Source organism: Apodemus sylvaticus, chromosome 4 (assembly GCF_947179515.1).
Source record: "Apodemus sylvaticus chromosome 4, mApoSyl1.1, whole genome shotgun sequence".
Lineage (NCBI taxonomy): Eukaryota > Metazoa > Chordata > Mammalia > Rodentia > Muridae > Apodemus > Apodemus sylvaticus.
This window is the reverse complement of record NC_067475.1, coordinates 154,904,773-154,924,564: the sequence shown is the minus strand read 5'-3', so window position 1 is coordinate 154,924,564 and position 19,792 is coordinate 154,904,773. Positions and strand designations below refer to the sequence as shown.

General features: G+C 35.9%; 1 protein-coding gene across 1 annotated transcript in view; it reads left to right on the top strand.

Moving 5' to 3' along the window:
* Positions 1-19,741, top strand: part of LOC127683494 (rho GTPase-activating protein 20-like) — a 228,771-nt gene extending 209,030 nt beyond the window's left edge. Inside the window, exons 6-18 of the mRNA XM_052180770.1 lie at positions 185-248; positions 2,607-2,780; positions 4,257-4,435; positions 4,693-4,854; positions 6,566-6,675; positions 7,075-7,264; positions 8,603-8,861; positions 9,795-9,931; positions 11,249-11,407; positions 13,686-13,795; positions 16,177-16,363; positions 18,602-18,722; positions 19,529-19,741. Coding sequence (XP_052036730.1) covers positions 185-248; positions 2,607-2,780; positions 4,257-4,435; positions 4,693-4,854; positions 6,566-6,675; positions 7,075-7,264; positions 8,603-8,861; positions 9,795-9,931; positions 11,249-11,407; positions 13,686-13,795; positions 16,177-16,363; positions 18,602-18,722; positions 19,529-19,590 — 1,914 coding nt within the window. The 3' untranslated portion in view covers positions 19,591-19,741. The remainder of the gene's footprint in view (positions 1-184; positions 249-2,606; positions 2,781-4,256; positions 4,436-4,692; positions 4,855-6,565; positions 6,676-7,074; positions 7,265-8,602; positions 8,862-9,794; positions 9,932-11,248; positions 11,408-13,685; positions 13,796-16,176; positions 16,364-18,601; positions 18,723-19,528) is intronic.
* The last annotated feature ends 51 nt before the right edge of the window (positions 19,742-19,792 follow it).

The following is a 19,792-nucleotide window of genomic DNA, read 5'->3' as shown; positions in this document are numbered from 1 at the left end:
TTCTTGATTTTCTTCTGAAATCAGTCCTGATGACTCAAATCTGTGGTCAGAATATATGCCATTCATACTAGTCCTAATAATTTTCCTGCTAGAGAGCTGGAAATTGTAAGTAAAGAAAATCACTATATTATACAGGATTCTACTGTCAGATTATTTGTGACAGTTGGTTCTTTTTGGCTCTCAGAACAATGGAGATTACCAGCTCTGGTTCCATCCTGGCCATGCAGAAGCTCCAAGACCACTGCAAGGTAAGTACCAGAGAAATCTAAAGAAGGACTAGCTGAGTTCAATGGTCTATCCCTGAAATCTCAGATTTTCATTATTTAGATTTACATTTAAGTACGTACTAAAACAAAATTTCTAAATATTATGCCATTCATTATATTTATAATAACTTCATTGTAGCCTTCAGGCACATTGATAACCTCATTAAGATAGAGTCTGTGAGCTGACAAAAAAATAACAGATTCTACTGTGATTTTCACTTGAGAAACTTAATTTTCCTAAAAAGAAAAACAAAACTCTGAATATATCATTTCTGAAGAAAGTAACAACAAAAAAAAAATGGGTAATCATTACACAAAATCCTACTAGCTAGAGAAATTTTTCATTGATTCCCAACAGTCACATGATAGCTCATAGGCATCCAAAACTATAGTTTCAGGGGATCAAATTCCCTGGTATGACCTGCTCAGTTATCAGGCTCTATATGGTACAACAGTATACATCTGAGCAAAACAATTACAAACAGAAACAAGTCTAAAATTTAAATGAAAACACATTCAAAGAATAATTCAGTGTCTTTGAGGAAACTGCGGTCACAAGACTTGTGTGTGTGTGTGTATGTGTGTGTGTGTGTGTCCAAAGATTTCATGTAAGTGGCAAAAAATGTGGCAAGTTTAAAACTTATTCAATTTGCTTTGTTTTGGAGTTTTTGATCAGGGTTTAAAATCTGGAACAGTGGTAGGTTGGAGCAAACATCCCCCAAAGTTCTACAATGTGTCTGTGGACTTTGATTGTACATTTTTTTCTTTTTGTTCTTTTTAAAAGTCATTCCATTATCCATGAAATATATGGTTACAGGAAGTCCTTCCCCCTCCCCAAAGTCACCCACACTCCTAAGAGGAGGATGCTAAGTCCATTACCTGAGTCCTCACTGGGAAGGTGACAGTGTTGCTTCTGTGTAAATTGTGTACTGCATCTTTTTAAAAAATCTTCTGCCTTAGTACTTCTTTCTTTTTGTTTTTCGCTTCTGCATGGTCAGCTATTGTGGGCTCCACTTTTTTGTGCTGCAACTTGATGTATGAAGGCATTGGTCTCCCTGGGTGTGGGTTGAGGTGATGAGTCAGGCAGAGCTGTCCTTTACACTGACTTGTGACCATCTTAATAAAAGTGTACATGTTATAAACAAACATATTCTCTTTATTTTAAACTATGTAGATTCTGTTTCGTAATGAAAATTGTAAATGTGGCCATATGTGAGTCCATGTGAAATATGCAGTTCCCTATGACAAGCAATTTCCCCACTGAATGAGAGATCATATTCAGATTACTAGAGACTCCTTGACTGAATCACCTGGTGTTCCTTCTATTGTCTTTTTAAAAAATTTTCTCACTAGCTAAATTATTGCCAAATAAATAAGAGTAATAAAATGCTCAGAAGCATTTGGATAACAATTAAAATTCTGAGATCATTAAGTGTTCTTGCAAGGATTATCTTTTAAAAGTTAATTAAAATGTGAAATTTGAATGCATAAAGTGAACTACAGAAAAGAGACAGTAACAATGTCTTTTAGAGATCAGAGTACTTTGTTATTCAACATTTTCTCATGTATTATGAAGGACACTGGCAATATTTTGATTATTTGAAGGAAACTGAAACTGAACTACTTTTGTTTTTCTTCAATATTTATTTTCAGGATTTTAATACACTAGATAATAACCAGCTCAAACCAAACTGACACATTTGACTTTATATTTCTATTGAGTCCAAGCAGGTATGAAACTCCCAGTCCTTACTTTTTTAATCAATGAGTGCTGAAAATACAAGCATGGGCCAAAATCATCCAGTTTTTTTTTTTTTTTTTTTTTGCTTTTTATATGATGGACACAATAGCAGTACTCAGTCAGTGAAAAGACAAATATGGATTGGCACATTCTAAATAAATTTATTGAGTGAAATCTGTGAACTTGATATCAGTTTAATTCTAAAATTTGGAAGATCTTTGTACATCATGAATTTTTCAGAAATCCCAAGAACTTACTGCTCTTGTTTGTGTCTCACTATCACTTTGAATGTGTATTTCAACCTACAGGCCATACACCTAAAACAGGCAGGTCTTAATACTGTCAAAGTAGAAACAACAAATGTGCTCATGTGGATCTAAATAAAGTGATAAATTGAAAATTTTCTCCTTGATTTTAGAGTTCTCAGCTTACACATCCTTACTTTATCATAATATTCATGTCATTCTCCTAATGCTTAGGGACAGTCTACATTGTCCAGAAGAAAGTTGAGACAGAAAATAGAGTAGTGCTTGCCAAAACCCATTGGAAGCTCACACTCATTATGATTAGTTTCAATTTATATTCTTTTCTTTTTATAGGTTATGAGTATCTACAGGAGGTCATAATGACCCACCTTCAACACACCTACAGTAGAGTAAATTCAAAAAATTCTACAGCTTTTCCTCTCTTGCCTGGATTGCTTAGGCAAGACCTAAACTTGGAGGGGCAATTCATTTTAAAGCCCCGATACTCAGCTATAAGCCAGCAGCAGAGTAAGTCGTCTACCTTCCTTCAAGTGCCCTCCTAGTTGCCATTTCAATTTTGCATAAAATATCAATGCATGTTGACATTGTTGCTTACGGGAAGGGCACTGCAGAAAACAAACCCAATACAATACGCCCCAGGTCTAGCCGGAGATCTTTATATTCTGACATCAAGTCTAAACTTGATTTTTTTGGGAGAATATCCCATTTGTTCCAGACAGATAGTCACCATAAGCTGGAATTCCAAGATGCTATATGTATACAAGTGTGTGGGCACAGAGCTTTCATCTCATTAGAATACAATTTCATGTTGTTTCATGATTAAAGCAGAGAATGACCTAAGAACTGCATTTAAATTATTGTAAGAGGCACAGAAAGGATATATGTATGGAACTGGACATAATCTGTGTCAGACTAAAGTAGAAGTAACCTTGGTGTCCAAGCTCAGACTCTAATCTCATTTTCAATTACACTAAAAGCATATTTTTGTGTGTCTTCTACACCTGCAGTTGGATTTCAAATAGACTTAATACTTAAGTTCTGGGGCTTTTGAAATTGTCTTAAGGACATTTTTTTCCAAAAATATTTTCTTGTTTTATTATTTTATTATTTTCCACATTACTCCTAAGTATCCCCTTCATTGCTTTAAATTCTTGCTTTTCTAAAAAAAGTCATTGTGTGTATGTATGTGTATACATATGTGTGCCTAAATACATGTCTATACAGATGCATACTTACACTAAAATTGATATATCCTATTCAGACTGTATCATATTACTTGTGTTTTTCCAGTCTTATTATTTTGTTTTGGACAAATAGTCAAAACTTTCTATATTGAGAAAGACCGTTTAATTTATATTTTGTTATATGACTCTTATATTTACTTTTAATACTTTTGTTTTAAGTACCATATAAGTGTTCATTATGGTCTAGTTTTTGAAAAGATGTCTTTGAAGAGAAAAGTAAACTTTGATCTCAGCTTTGAACTTACACTACAGGAACCAGGGTCCCGAGTTTGACAAAACAGGCAGTCATGTATGCATTCCCATGAAGGAGGAATAATGCTGATGATAGAAATGTAACAATGGTCCTTCTAAAAGCTCATCAAGAAATCTAAGAATTGGAAGCGCTTCACTATGACATTTGAAGAAAATATAAAACTGATTGCTGTGAATAAAAATGAGGGTAGCTATGAAAATGGATATGACTTAGTGATACAACTGCCTGTACATAGTTCAGGGAACTTGCTCAATTGCATATCATTTATCTTATGATGCAGTGCAACATAATCTTGTGAGAATTCCCATGGGATCATGTCTTAGATACATCTCACAGATTAATAACAATGTAGAGTATAGGGAAGAAGAATATAAAGATGCTACAGGACGCCTAATCCATGACAACAGGGACATTATGCAATTGAAATTTGGTTTTTTAAAAGGCCATATTACAGGATTCCAGGTAATGATCTTATCTCCTCCTTAGAATCAACGGAAATACTGAAGAAGAAGGAAAGAACTTATAGGACACGATGCTTCCCCAGGGCCTATGTGCCCCATGAGGACCAAGGGTACACTGTCCCAAAAGTTAAGAAGAAGGGAAAACTCTTTGGTAGAGAGTTGAATTGGATCTGTAAGGATGGAAAATGGCCCACCGAAATTCTGGTAGGACTCACATGATTCACTTTTGGCTTTCCTAAGGAAAAGTCTGATAAAAAGACCAGTGTTGCCTGATCTTTCAGAGTTAACAGTAGGGTGGGATTTGTACAAGTAAAGATTGAGAGTCCAAACCAGTTTGCAGTCCTTCTTGCCCATGCCAGCCCTTTCACTGCACCTGTGCACGCCATTGGTCTGCTTCTCCTGAGCCAATAGTGCTGGGCACTGCATAAAGAGTGACTGGTATTTCCCTTTCTTTCTCTCAGGACATCCTGTCCCTCTTAAGAGAAAAGGGCCCTACAGCAGTAGGTATATTTAGTATAGCTCCTAGTGATGTATTGTGCAAAGGAGTGAAAGAAAAACTCGACTCTGGGCAAAAGGTGAATATAAGAAAACACTCGGTGCACCTGGCAAGCTGGATTCTAAAGGTAGGGATCGTCCTTGCATCACATAGCCTCTGGATTCCTCTGAGTCTACATGAGTAGTTTCCTTCATCATGCATTCCCTTGAGTGATAGTAGATACATAAGAGGGAAATCTGGTAAGCTAAAAGGTTCTTCTGCTATTCATCACATAAGGAGTAGGGACTCAAACAAATATCCAGTCAGAATGAGCAGTAAAGTTACTAAAGTATCTTTCCTTTGATTTTCTCATGTGGCCATGTGGATGGTCACTTCATACTTGCATAGGAATGTCACCTGGTAGGCATGCCAATTCAGATGCATTTGACTGCCAGAGTTCTTCATTCTCTGTCTTGCACTACTGTTTTTCTGAGAAGCAGATTTCTCTTCCTCAGTATAGAGAATGTGACTCCTACATGTAACTCTTTGCTACACATATCAAGTAGGATGTCATAATCTGCTTGTCTATATCTCACAAAATATTGGTACAGAAATGCAGGGCCTCATGGCTGTGAAACAAGTATTCTTAATCAGTCTGCCATACCTTCACCACCATAAAATGATACTTTTTATTTGTTATTTAAATTAAAATTCAATTACATCATTTCACTCCTTCCTTTCCCTTGCTCTAAGTTTGTTTCCCCTTAGACTCCTACTTCTGCTAAAATACATGGCCCATTTTCATCTTCTGTTATTATTATATAGATAAAAGTGAGCCCACAAATATGTTCAAACAACCTAATAAGTCCATTATCATTGGTAGTATATGAACTATTTCTGAGGTAACTATGATTGGCTTACAAATTAGGGGCTTCCCTTTGAGAAATACAAATTTCCTCACTCTTTGTAATATGTATGTGCATGTAGTTCTTTATCTAGAAGTTTGTTTTTACAAGATTTATTCATTCCCATTTAGAATTACTAACATTGATGACTTTTGTTCAGAAATTGTTTTGACAAGCATATTACATTGTTGAACTATCAAATGTGAAGCCTCTCCCACATTTCTAGGACTCCCAATGTCAAAGCAGATTTATTGATCTTCTGGTATATAATCTTTCTGACTCTTTTGACCAATGTTTGCAGCCCAGGGTTTAGGAGTTAGCGTGTACTATGTATGCAGTTTGGCTTGAAGCCACAGGATATTTTGTTTTCTGTACCTTGAATAGCTGTGGTTTTCCATAATAGTTTCCATGCATTGCCAAGAGTACCTTTGCAAGCTACATTATCTGTAAAAATTATCTTAAATATTTGGAACAGACTATGGAATCATGCTTGTTTAGAGAAACTGTGATAGGACCTTCTCTAAGAGCCATGACCTCATATCTTCCCATGCTTCTAATAGTGGATATGATTTTCTGCACCTCAGAAATTAGATACTAACATAATATGGGTTTCTTTGTTATAGTTATCATCGTTGTATATTTCTGTCATGTAAAAATAGTATTTGGTCTGAGGTATTGATCTCTTAGGTATGCTAGTTCGCTTAGTTGTCCACTAGAGGACTTCGATCTAAAAAGAGATTTTTCAGCAATCCAAGCACATTTGAACATCAGCTCTTAGTTTTCCAGTTTTTATGGACAAATCTTACTGGCCCTACACATCAGTCAACATTCTACCTTGGGGAATGTCGGGGAGCTGTGAAGAAAGTTGGGACTATCTGAAATTTTAGAGTTGAATAAGTTTTCAGTAATCTCCATAATTTGTTTTCTGCAAAATATTTCTTCTCTCTATATAAGGAGTTTCTTCAAATGATTAAAGGCAGTCTATTGACCTCTCAGCTGTATGAGCACTGGCTTTCCATACCCGAAATGGTCAGCAATGAAGAAAAACTATCAACAGCAAAGAGGTAATGGCTGGCGAATTGTGTGAACAACATCAACCAAATAGAAGTAATATTTGCTTATACACATTAGAGAATATATATCCCAAAAATATTCAGTAAAAATGCTGCCAGCAAAAGGTTTCAATTGTTCACAAACACGGAATACATTTGCAAACAGAGGTGTGACTTAGGGAGTCACAGTGGACCATGCTTATGATTATCAGTTTTGTACTACACTTAAATTTGTCATTTTGGCCCCACCCCTACCCTGATTCTGGAAAAACATTTAAGCAATATTTTGAATATACATTGTTACTTTCCTTTTATTTATGGAGGTCATTTCAAAAGATATAATTACTTTCCCCTTTTCTATATTTATAAATTGAGTAAACTTGTTTTTAACATAACTGTCTCTTTGTTCAGGCTTTTAGAAGAACTCCCGCCACTGAATGCTGCATTCCTGAGACAGATGTTTAGAATTCTAAATAAAATAGCCAGAAATTCCTCGATAAACCACATGCCAGCATACAGTCTCTCTGCTGCAATAGCACCATTTCTTTTATGCCTTCCTAGATTTGGAAATAAAGTACTGGCTACTGATATTTCCAAAAAGGTAATTGGCCATTTACTTTAAGCCTAGCTTTGATAAGCCTTTACAATGTGACAGAAAGACAGTATTACCCTCAGAGTCTGAGTTACTTTGTTGTTGATGATGATGATTTTGGCTTTGGTTTTGCTTCATTTTGTAAAATAAGTACATGTTTGAATGGCTTTCTTTTGGAGAGGAAGAATCATTGGTGCATTTTAAGTAAGTAAAATATGAATAGGTATTTGAGCTCAATGATGCAGTTTTTTTGTCAGTTGTGACTTAGAATATCCTTAGACGAATCCAGTAAGAATAAATGCTGTGAAATGAAAAAAAAAAAAAAAAAACCCTGGGTACTGGGTTCACCAACCAAGAATGAATTCTGATGTAATCAGTGTAGAATTTGTAAAATGCTACTTGTTTTCATGATGGTTTCCTCAACAAAACAAAGGTAATGCAATTTTGGATCATTTTTATCAGGAATGGTTATTATGACTCCTGATTTCTGTAATTAAATATGGCCTTGACCTCTTGATGCTGGTTATCATTGGTTTAGAGAATTATAGAGTAAAGTATTCTATGGGACCTGCCTTTCAAATATTATAATAAAGTACCAGAATTTTTACAGTATTGGTATCAAATGGTTATTTTGATTCTCAGTATTTGAGCTTCTGATTCACTATTAATTGACCAACTGCCCTGGGACCTGAAAGGAATATATTATAGGACAGCCTAATTGAGAATAAGTATTCCTCATATTGCATAGGAACAAATATCCTAAGGAAAAAAAAAAGGGTTACAAAGAAACAAACACTGCAGATCCATAACTATCCAGTTTCTTCCATAGGCATTATTTTATTAATTCCCAGCATAATAAACCTGAGGATCAAGCTGTTACCATGGCATTTGCACTGAACCATCAGGGAAATATGAATGTTACCCCATAGATGGGTTTGCCTGTCTCTTGCCTTTTAGTTAGCCCATGGGACCTTTGAGTAGAAAGTTCCCTCCTTAGCTGTGCTTTTCTTTAAGCATCCTTACAAATATGCACAGCCATGAATGTGTCCAAGACAAGCAAGGTTAATCAAGTGGACAATATGTATAACATTCTGGGCCTCACAGGGTGAAAATTGGAAATCATCCTCTTATATGATATTGGACTGTGATGACCACACTTGAATATCTGATCTCATAATCATCTTTTAAATTTCTAAGAAGAAGCCCGCCTCGATACTTCATTAAAGCTAATGTTATCTCAGTATTTTAAAGTACATACTTTTAGCCTCCCAAATTCTTAAATAAAATGTGATTTGTAACTATGCAAAATGACAGAGACCCTTTTTGTTTGCCCTTTTTTTGTCCCAGATTTCTCTCGTAACATTCCTCATAGATAATTCTCCGAAACTGTTCGGGCTAGATATTGTTGCACTATGGTATGAAACCTCGTTTTATCATGGACCCGGAGGAAATACCTCATGTGACCAGGTTACTACATCTAATATCATCACCCCAAATGAACCAGAACATGGAGCCAGCAGCTGCCCCAAGGGGAGGACATACACCCCTGAACATGATGAACCAACAATAAGTCAAGTGGCTCCTCCTCTCTCTGAGGGCACTAACGGTGTGTATACATGTCCTACTACTATAAGTTAAAAGTTAGAATCGTTTAGCACTGAACTATGAATTTTATAACAAACAACAATGAAGAATTTGCTAAACCATGTGAAGGGACACTTCACCTGTGTGTTATAATTTCCTACTGCAAGAGTTTCCCTCCATATTTTGGTACCTCTTTGCACTGGTCCTGAATTTATGCAAAAGGTAAATCCCAGAAATGAGAGTAATTGACTAAGTATATGTTACTTACTTTGATATAAAGGGTATTAATTTAGATGTGTATTATACATTGAATAGCAATTCAATACCAAATTGGGTTTTCTCTACCTGAAATGTCTGGCTGTCCTAAATCTTACTGTGTAGACCAGACTGACCTCAAACTCGCAGAGATCATCTTGGCTCAGCTTCTGAGGTCTGGGTATAAAGGCACATGCCAAAATGCTTTTCTTTTATGCAAGTTTTAAAATATAGCCTAATATACCAGTATGGGATTCATTGACACTGTGAACTCAGATTTGAGCTCTCAGTTCGGTGGGTTGTGAAGGGGGAAACCAAGGATTGTAATAAAAGTGCAGTCAGGCAAGTTGTGTGGTGAAATTCAAATACTATTGTTAATTTACATTTGGCCATGGCAGTTCTGCCAGAAAGACACAGGTGGACTAAAAAATTGGTACTATTTTATCGCTTGAATCTAATACCTATATGCTTACCTTTCAAGACAAACCCTAAAACTACTAGGTATACTAGAACTGTGGCCATATACAACTAGATATCCAATGCCTTATGAAGTAATATCATGATTATAAATGTTATAATACTGATTATTTTTCTGTGTCTTTGTGGTGAAGCATAAGTAATGCAGGCTATAAAATGTGAAGGTCATGCAAGTGCTAAGTGAGTTCAATTACAATAAATAATGATTTTACTCCTTTATTAGAATCAGAGACTCAAGAAGATAATACGAATGCAACCCAGCAAACAACTTCTCAAACTCCTACTGCACCACCAAAAAACCAAGTATTTCGTACTTGTCCACGGTTTATATGCTTGGACAAAATGCTACCTTCTATACTTGTGAGTTTGTTTCATTTTGGGTTTCTAAACCTGTCCTATTTCCCATAATTTCTGGGAACCATTTTCTAAGTAAACTATTTCACCAAACTGATGAATATACAGATAACCTATTCATGAGGTCAGATTCTTTTAAAGTAGAAATAAAACCTACTGAAGTTAGAGTCTTCTAATTTAATGAAAAGTGAAAATTTGAAAAGAAATAGTATTCCCATGTTTTTCACTGATTTCAGCAAAGACCCAAACTCACCAGCTTGTTGGATGCAATGGATCTTTGGAATTGCCCAACTATCAATATTTTGAACTGTGTTAGGACTCCATATTACTCTAGAGTCTACCTTGGTGTTATTGCCTCTGGTATTACTCAATCTTATAATCAAAAATATCTATAGATTACTATCTGATATTAACAATAAATTAGATATATACATGTTTTTTGCTATACATTGATCTTTTTATACTACTGCATTCTATGAAATTGTCACCTAATAGGCTTAGTCTATCTTAAATATGCTTCTAGATTTCCATTGGAAATATTCATTTACTGTCCAGCATCTCTTTTAGCTCTATGCCTGTGCCAGGAATTTATGCCACACGTGAACAAGTTTATCATGTTAGACACATGAGAATTACTGCCCATTCCTTAGGTATTTTAGATCAGGATAATTTTGTCATCAATAACTGTAATCATGTAATCAATTAAAATGAAAGAAAACATGGAGTAAATCTGTGTATGGTCCTCATTTTTACAGAGTGAAACCATGGTAGAACAACTGAAAATTGCTTGGGTTCTTAAATGTGACAGCATCTTTCGATAAGGATGGTTTAAAATAAGAAGTCACCAAAGAAGGAAATAAAAGTCTCAGAAGTATAGTGGAAAAGGAAAGATTTCTTTAAAACACAAATGCCAGTTTTCACAGTAGAGGTCAGGGTAGACAGGAAGCCAAATAGTGATGTGATCTCTGAAAGAGAACTATCCCAATAGTTACTTGGAATGGCATGCTCTAGAAAGAACTTCAAAAAGCAAAGAAAAAGTAAGAGAACACCATTCACCAAAATGCTTCAGTGACTAGAAGTGTGATTCAATCTGGAGGGTTGTTTAATTACCAGAAACCCTTGATGATTCAAATTGGGAAAAATGGATTAGGGAAAGAAATATATTTGGAAGCTAAAAAAGAAAAAAGTGAAATGTCCTCTTCATTTCTTTCAGTTGTAGCTATGCATCCATGATTGCCATGACTCTGGTTTACCTCCAAAGACCTATTTGTGCTTTAGCTGTTTGGATCTGTTATAATAGAAGCTTGTCCTTATCCCACACAGGATATGATATCGGTCATTGAGGAAAAAGGACCAGAATCAGAAGAAGTATTCCAATCCATTTCTGATAGATCACATTTGGTCCTGAAGGATAAGATCTATACTGAGCAACACATCAATTGGGACCAAGAATCGGTACTCACAGTAGCTTACCTTTTAAAGGTAAGGCAGTATTTTGCATCACCAACATTCAGCATCCCTCTAGAGATGCATATTCTGTCCTTGAGATTACCAGATCATGACAGTTTTCTTGAACTATGGATACATGATCTCCGAATAAGAGTCACTTTAGGTAAAAGTGTGACAAGCTCAAAGATTCATCACAAAGACACAGGTGAACACTTTATGTTGGAGGTTAACTTTCTCATACATCAGATGGGCTTTTTTGGCATTACAAATGTTCCCACTGATTTCACCTCTCTAACTATGCCACCTGAATTAATAATAGAACAAGTAATAATAGTAATAAAAGTGTGTTTTACACGATGCATGTCTTAAATCTACTTACCACAAAAACTTAAGTAACAACAGTACAAAATAGCTGTTCTACCACAGACTTGTAATGTGAGAGAATTGCATGTTGCCAATTCTATATCCAGTCCAATATCTATGTCCAGTAGATATATAAAATTGTTTTCCTTCTCTAAGAAAAAATAAAGCAGTATTTTCACTTTTTCCTGATATTGCCATCCTAACCCCATGTCAAATACTGAAGAATTAGCCTAACTTACTTCTAAGTAGTCTAATATGCTTAACTTCTCAGTGAGCAGCAGTAACTCTAGAGCAAATATCATTGTTTGATTTTTATTTGGGGCATGATCTGAGATTGCCTCTAAGTAGACTGGAGCTATGGCCCCAGACATCAAGAGAAAAGATAATGCTCTGAGAGTAGCCATGGTTAATAACGTTAGGCAATGGTAACAAATGATCCCCCCTTGGCCCTCGAGCTTGCCAAGTGCATCTGGCTCTCATTGCCAGAAACCTGGGACCACATCACAGGGAGGAAAGTGAAGATCAGTAACTGGAAGTCATGTGTATTCACAGCAATTTAAAGGTACAGGAACACCTGGGCACCTTCCATTTGTCTGAATTTCTATCCTTGATACAATGTGAAAGTTAATTGTGGCATTTCAAACAAGTTGCTGCTTACAATTAATTTAAATAGTTGAATATTTACACATTTTAATTGAATATTTACATGTTTTAAGAATGGATGTGAAACTGTGAGACATTCTCACATGTAAAACAGTGTGCTTAAGTAAGGAAGTTCACCACTATTCCAGGTGTACCCAGAGGCATACATGTATATTACAACTTTACTCTCTGTGAACTGAAAGTACAAGTTCACCTAATTATACAATCAGAATGAAGCATTTCCTGGCCCTGTCATTTTTGGATGGTTTTTTATTTTCAGAAAGAACACTTTGCTTTTTGTTTGTTTTATTGTTTTTTTAATACTTACTGTTCATTTTTTCTTCTTTTAATATTACTATTATTACTACCAATTTATTCATTCATTTATTTATTAATTTTCATCTTGAAACTGCTACACTCTACCTCTTCATCCTTTATGAGTCTCTTTCCTTCTCCTCTGAGCAGGTCAAGGTCCCCATGTGTTATCCTTGCACCCTGACAAATCAATTCTCTTCAAGGTTAGCACAACTTTTCCTACTGAGGCCAGCTGGGTGAGGGGTTTCCACAGACAGTCAACAGTTTTAGTGATAGACCCTGTTCCAAATGTTGGGGGACCCACATGGTGTCCGAGCTGCACATTTGCTACATATATGCCATATGTCACAGCGCAGCTTCTGTATGCTTTTTGGTTGGTGTTCACTTCTTGGCAGCTCTCAATGGTCCACGGTAGTTGAGTCTGTTGATCTTCTTGTGGAGTCCCTATCTTGATCGGGGCCCTGAATTCTTTCCTCAATTATTCACTAAGAGTCCATGAGCTCTATCTAATGTTTCCCTGTGGGTCTCTATCTGTTTTAGCCAGCTGCTGGGTGAAGTCTCTCAGAGAGCAGTCATGCTAGGCTACTGTCTGGATATCCCACAGAGCGGCTGACCTCCATTGAGACAGATAGAATTTCAGGCTGTGAGTTGGAAAGCATATCCCTGATTTCAGGTAATAGGGTGGACTGAAAACCAGGAAAGGCAATCAGAATAGACAGTAGGGTTATTTCATTGATGCTGCAGTCAGAACTCTGATTCTTTGCTTCTACTCTTAGGTAAAAACACATAGGCTCCTGCCTTTAGTTTCCACTTTTATAATGCATAATGCATGGAATTATTGATATGCAGGATATGGAACCCCCAAACAGATTGTGACACACAAGTTAACAATCCCTGGTCTAACCTCCTATTTTTAAACAAAACTTTTTTCAAATACTTTCTACAATGTACATAGACCATTAATTTTCTTGTGTTTTTTTCATTATAAAAGGATTTTATTAGAAACATACAAGGAAGCTTACTTTATTCAGATTTGTATGAAAATTGGCTTAGTGTCCTTGATGAAGAATCCCTGCTTGGAAAAATTTCAACTATACGAAGGTAATGACATAGTATACACTTGGGGAAATGCCCAAAGTTAGAAGTAATGCATTTTGAGATATATGGGCTTGTCTTTATAGGATTATAAGCTGGAATGATGTCCCAAGACAAGAAGTTTCCTTTGCTAAGACATGTATAGTCACTTTATAAACAGGTGCATTTCTCACACAAGTGTGTTGTACCATGTCTGTAATCCAACCACTTGAGAGTCTTCTAAATTATAATGGTCATGGTGTGGAAGACAGCTTATGCTACGCAGTTGTGTGCAAGACAGATTAGAACATTGGTTTGAATTCCTGAGTGAGACAAGTTAAAAGAAGTATATAAGTATAATAACTGTGGGCTATTTGTATCCTAATACTATTACCATAGTATTGTAAATATTGAACATTTAAATACATATATCATTAATTAGAACGTGAAGCTATTACTAAGTTCTTCCTTCTCAACTATAACTACCTAGATAAGTCTGGGTCAGGTATAGCTTTGACTTCTTTGGGTCATTTCCCTGTATCCATAGAATGATTTCTTAAGTACCAGGACTTTGAGCTCCCATTTCTACCCAGGACTCCAGTATCTCTGCCTTATCTATAGCAGAAGCTTTTATGCCTGCATTGTGTAGGGTCACTAGTGCGCCTTCTGCTCCTTGTGTTCCAGAGTGTCACAAGAGTGCTGCATGGATTCATAGTAAGTTGGATATTAAATGTGCCCCCATGGTGGTTAGAAAGATGGTTCATTGTTTGGCAACACTTTTTTCCATACACAGAACACACAACCTGCAACAAGCTTCATTCATTCATTCTATTTCCAGAGAACCTGACACCTTCCTCTGGGTTCTGTGGGTAGCAGTAATACATGTAATACAGAAAAATGCATACATAATTTTTAAAGTTTCCCATAATTCTATAGGGGAAATTGATTTTCAGATAATATTTTAGCCAACAGTAGCAATATTTTACCTAAAATCTGTATTTTGGGGTGGGGTCATTCATTTGTTTATATTAGTGCACATGCAGAAGCTATGCATGCAGTCGATGGCATAACTATATCCAAAGTTCCATTTCTTTTTATTAGATATTTACTTTATTTACATCTCAAATATTATTCCCTTTCCTCATTTCCTCTCGGAAAAGCCCCTATCCCATCTTCCAGACCCCTGCTCACCTATCTACCCACTTCCACTTTCCTGTCCTGGCATTACCCTTCAGTGGAGCAGCAAGCTTTCACAGGACCAATGTCCTCTCCTCTCATTGATTTCTGAAAAACCCATCCTCTGCTATATATGTAGCTGGAGCCATGGGTCCCTCCATATGTACTCTTTGGTTGGTGGGTTAGTTCCTTGGAGCTCTGGTTACTGGTTGGTTTATATTATTATTCCAGCCTATGGGGCTGCAAAACCCTACAGCTCTCTAGCTCCTCCATTGGGGACCCTGTGCTTAGTCCATTGGTTGGCTGTGAGCATCAACTTCTGTCTTTGTCAGGCACTGGCAGAGCCTCTCAGGAGACAGGTATATCGGGCTCCTGTCGAATAGCCCTTGTTGGCAGTCACAATAGTGACTGGGTTTGGTAAGTGTGCATGGGATGAATCCCATGTGGAGCAGTCTCTAAATGGCCTTTCCTTAAGGTTCTGCTCCACCCTTTGTGTCTAAATCTCCTCCCATGGGTATTTTGATCCCCCTTCTAAGACAAATGGAAGTATCCACACTGCGGCCTTCCTTCTTCTTGGCCTTCATGTGGTCTGTGAATTGTGTCTTGGGTATTCTGAGCGTTTTGGTTGATATTCACTCATCAATGAGTGCATAAGATGTGTTTGTTTTTCGTTTGTTTGATTGGTTGGTTTTGGGTTACCTCACTCAGGATATTTTCTAGTTCTACCCATTTGCCTAAGAATTTCATGAATTCATTGATTTTAATAGCTGAGCAGTACTCCATCTTATAAATGTACATTTTCTGTACCTATACCTCTGTTGAGGGACATGTGGGTTCTTTCCAGCTTCTGCCTACTATAAATAAGGCTACTATGAGCATAGTGGAGCATGTGGCCTTATTGTCTGTTGGAGCTTCTTCAGGATATAAGCCAAGGAGTGGTATAGCTAGGTCCGCTGGTAGCACTATGTCCAATTTTCTGAGGAATCAACAACCCGATATCCAGAGTGGTTTTACCAACTTGCAATCCCACCAGCAATGTAGGAGTGTTCCTCTTTCTCCACATCCTCACCAGCATCTGCTGTCCCCCAAGTTTTTGGTCCTGGCAATTTTAACTGGAATGAGGTGGAATTTCAGGGTTATTTTGATTTGCATTTCCCTAATGATTAAGGATGTTGACAATGCAGCATTACTTGTCAGACAATCAACAGTAAAATTTTCCTTTGTCTATATAGTATTCTACTGAAGATGCCACAAGCAAATTACATTGTTCTTAAACAGCTCATTCGTGTGCTATTAAAAATTAAAACTTCTGCCAAGAATACTCTAGACAGCTTCATCTTATCTATCCGTATAGCCCCACATGTGTTATGGGATCAGACTTGTGTGAACTCATTATTTGGAAGTGACATTCCAAAAAAGGTAAGAGGATCTGATTTTTCCCTTTGAGAACAAAGTAGTCATTGTGATCAAGAAATTGGGAGTACCTCAGAAAGGTCAGCGATGTTAAAGGAAACCCTAAGATTGCATTATTCTGGAGTGGGAGATACATTGATCTATTCCAGGAAACATTGGGAAGGGAGATTGTTAATATAGTTTGAAGGAAGTGAATCATTTGTTTTTTGTTCATTCTTTCCTTTTTACTTTTTTTTCAGATATTGATCTTAGATATTAATGTTTTACCCAATAATATGCTGCATGTATAATGGTAGTTCAAGAAGACTACAGTAAAGTTGAAAAAAATCCCTATTACCTAGTGTTTCACTTGTTTGATTATTTACTATTACAGCTGTACTTTGGAGCACATGATAGTTGTTCTTTATCATTGTGAGACTATTAAAATTATGAATTACCCTAACTGCACTACTGGTCATAAAAAAGAACATTGCATACAATTTTATATATAGATATAGATATAGATATAGATATAGATATAGATATAGATATAGATATAGATATAGATATAGATATAGATATACACAGACATATATATATACATATATATATGCATATGTATACAGACATATATACATATAGATATATGTATACATATATATATATACATACAATATGTAATATAATGAATAATGATGAACATGTACTCTATCTTATATAATATAGTTTCTAATATTTTAGCACTAACTTCTACTTATATAAAATAGAAGTATATGTTTGCATTATTTTGGGTACATTTTTAGGTACCTTAATATTTTGCTTTATTTATCTCTTCCTTTTCCTAGAAAGCTATATGCATTTATATTTTTCATCACTTTAATTATTTAGTTTTAATTCTGATTGCAGTACACTACTCTAGGTCTCATCCTCACGACCCCCTCTTCCCTCAGTTTAATTTTAATTTAAAATTTTATTTATGTTTTAATTTTTTTAAAGTTTGGGGGAAGTTACCAGGGGAGAGTGTAGATATGGATGGACTAGAAAATGAGTGTTACTGGGTTGCATGATGAGAAATTCACAGAGAATCAACAAAGGACTTACCAATGAATGAAGTCATGGTGGTATTACTCACCATGGAGTAGAGTAGACCAATGAAAAGCTCCTTCAATTTAGAAAGTGTCTTAATTTGCTACTATTATGATAAAACACTGAGGAAAATTCTGGAGGACAGGTTACACTTCACAATATACTTCTAGTTACCAGTTAACTACTGAAAATGTCAGGGCAAAACCAAAGCGAGGCAGGAAGCTGGAGGCAAGAACTGATGCACAAGCTGTGTAAGAGTGCTTGCTGCCTCTTTTCCTGCACCTCCTATCTCTCTTTGTCTCAGTAATAGCTCCTGGGTGGCACCATCCTGGAGTTCTGGGACCTATAAATTCCATTGTTAATCAAGAAAATATTCCACAGACTTTTCTACACAATGGGCCAATCTGTTGTCTCAGTTTCTCAACATAGATCCCTGTTCTCACCAAATTCTTCATTAGTCATTTTTCTATTGCTTTAGTAAAACACCAGGACCAAGGCAACTCATAGAAGTAAATGTTTATTTGGGACTTAGAGATTTAGAGACATTACCATCCTTCAAATTCATGACAGAGGAGCATGGCTGCAGGAAGGTAGGGCAACCAAACAGGAAGCAGAGACCTGGTGGCTCTCATCTTAGGCAGCAAACGTGAAGCATAGAGAGTACACTCCAAATGGCACCTGACTTCTGTGACCTTACATTCTAACCTATGACATACTTCCTCCAGAGATGTCAAGTCACTAAACCACTCAAAAGATTTCACAAAGATGGTACCATAAATTGAGATGCCTGGAATTAGACAGGCATCACATTCAAAATATCACAATGAAACTCCACCTCTTCCCCATTCCCCTGCATAAAATCACTAATTCAAGAAATCTTTGAAGTCAGTACTGTGATTCACTCACAGTTATTCTGGCAGCATATCAGTTCTGAAATGTTACATTGCTTTAGTAGTTCCCCTATTCTTTGAAGTATGTATGAAATTTTAACATGATAAAGTAAGTTGCGAAGAACTTAAGCATCTCCATTTCAGACAGAGACTTAATTTCACAGGTTCATATCTGCTCAAAGTAACTGATATTTTCCTTTTCATTTTGGAATTCATTTTTTTATCGATTTCAATTTCGTAAACTATGTAAAATTACAGAAGATCTTGTTTTTTTTCCCTTGTGTTACAGATCTCTGTTATACAAATCATGATTGATAACTTTGCAGATATATTTGGAGAAGATGACCCTATAATTTGTGACAACAGTCAGAAGAGGTCAGATGACATAAAGACTACAGTAAATACTGCTGGTAAGTCAAAAGCTTTGAAATACTGATGAATTAAAGGTTTCATCTGCTTCTTCTCAAGCAGAAGTTCCTAGAGATTAAGAGAAATTAGTCATTAAACAGATGGAAGGATGATATTCTCTGATTTCATAAATTTGTAAATATCAAAGCCCTATTGTAGCCTATTATATTAAAACGTGGGAAAAGATTTTTAAACAATACTTTCATTAAATTATATATTAATATGTGTATATATACATAGGTATGCATAAAGACACACATACACACACACACTCACACACACACACACTCGCACACACACATATATTCTTTCATACATGCATGTAGGACAGAGGAACTCCTTACTTAGACCCTGTACAAATTCCAGCATATTACCTGTTATATTTCTCACCTTTCTTCCCATGGTCCATAAGTCATGTAGGATATCTTGGATATGAAATTATTTTTAAAAAGTTCACTTAGAAACAATTATTCAATTTAAAAATTCATTACACATACTCCCAAGAGTGAACAATGTGCCAACAAGCTTTGCTATTCTTGGCCAGAAACACTGATGTTTAATTTCATTTGATTCATAATCTTGCCAAATGCTTAGCATTTGGTATCAATATGAAGTTGCACAGGATCCACTACAACACCTATGTGAGGAATCTTAACAAATAACACATTCAGGAGCAGATATATTGTTAACTCAAGAAGCTTTTGTGTACAGTTCAGAAAATATACTGAAAACTAGTCTGATCTGAAGTGGGGTGAATCTATCATCAGAGAATGTTTTTCTAACTAAGACATTTCTTGACTTCATTTAGCAGGGGACAACGAAACAACTGCAACATATGACTTTCCACAAAGGAAACTTCCTCATGACTAAAGAAGGTTCCTGTCATTCTATTTCAATAAAAGAAACAACTTCAATTATACATTTACCCATATTATTTATTACAAATAGATTCACTCACTATTTATTTCAAGTTATGTATTACATATTCTTATCTATTATAATAAATTGAATTAAATTGTTATTGCTTAGACTCGAATATGCCTGATTCATGATTCTCCATAGTATTTGTAAA